Here is a 707-nt window from a genome sequence, read left to right as displayed (position 1 = left end):
ATACGGGGAATGAATGTATGGCTATCATACTCCTGGAATTAGTACCATCAAAACTTGACACTTCAATTAAATGACAGACTAATGGTATATATCATCAATTATAATTACTTGAATTAACATATGCCAAAAATGCAACCTGTGACAAGATGTTTCTATACTCTGGGTTTAATCCTTTCAACAGGTGCAAATACATTTAATAAATGCTTAAAGCAAGAGGAGTCAACACATTAAGTCATGTTGTTCATCTGCTCTATACAACAGTAGATTGAGGTGTGTCTACACACCTGTATGCATAATCAAATCTGACTAAGGATTATAACAAAGTACTTGTACTTACAAAAAACAATTAAATCTTTAACAACAATAAAAGGCCCTAAAACACTAACTTCTTGTTTAGCATGAAGAATAAGTGCTCCGAAAATAAATCTATGATTGGGTTGCTCCGGTGTGCAGTTTCTCCCAATATCTGCAAGCTGCACCTAATCATCAGTGTGTGGCAATTTGCTATATGTCTGCTAAGCGCAAACTTATCTGAAATAAGACATGATTGTATTAGAGGAAAATATTCTTGAAATATTAAAAGACAAATTTCAACTGAAATATAACATAATACATACAAAAAAATATATGCAAGCCATCTCTCCAGGGTTGTGGCCTGGGCCCCGCTACCAGGGGGGCTTGTGTCGTCACCCTAGTGTGTGTGGCTT

The 707-nt window shown here is 35.6% G+C and overlaps 1 protein-coding gene across 1 annotated transcript in view; it reads right to left on the bottom strand.

Moving 5' to 3' along the window:
• Positions 1-707, bottom strand: part of LOC119593598 (myb-binding protein 1A-like protein) — a gene marked incomplete in the record, with an annotated part of 20,491 nt that overhangs the window by 2,658 nt on the left and 17,126 nt on the right. The window contains 1 exon segment of the mRNA XM_037942552.1: positions 387-531. Within this exon segment, the coding sequence (XP_037798480.1) occupies positions 387-531 (145 nt within the window).

This window comes from Penaeus monodon, chromosome 32, assembly GCF_015228065.2.
Source record: "Penaeus monodon isolate SGIC_2016 chromosome 32, NSTDA_Pmon_1, whole genome shotgun sequence".
Taxonomy (NCBI): domain Eukaryota; kingdom Metazoa; phylum Arthropoda; class Malacostraca; order Decapoda; family Penaeidae; genus Penaeus; species Penaeus monodon.
This window is presented reverse-complemented; position numbering and strand designations above follow the sequence as displayed.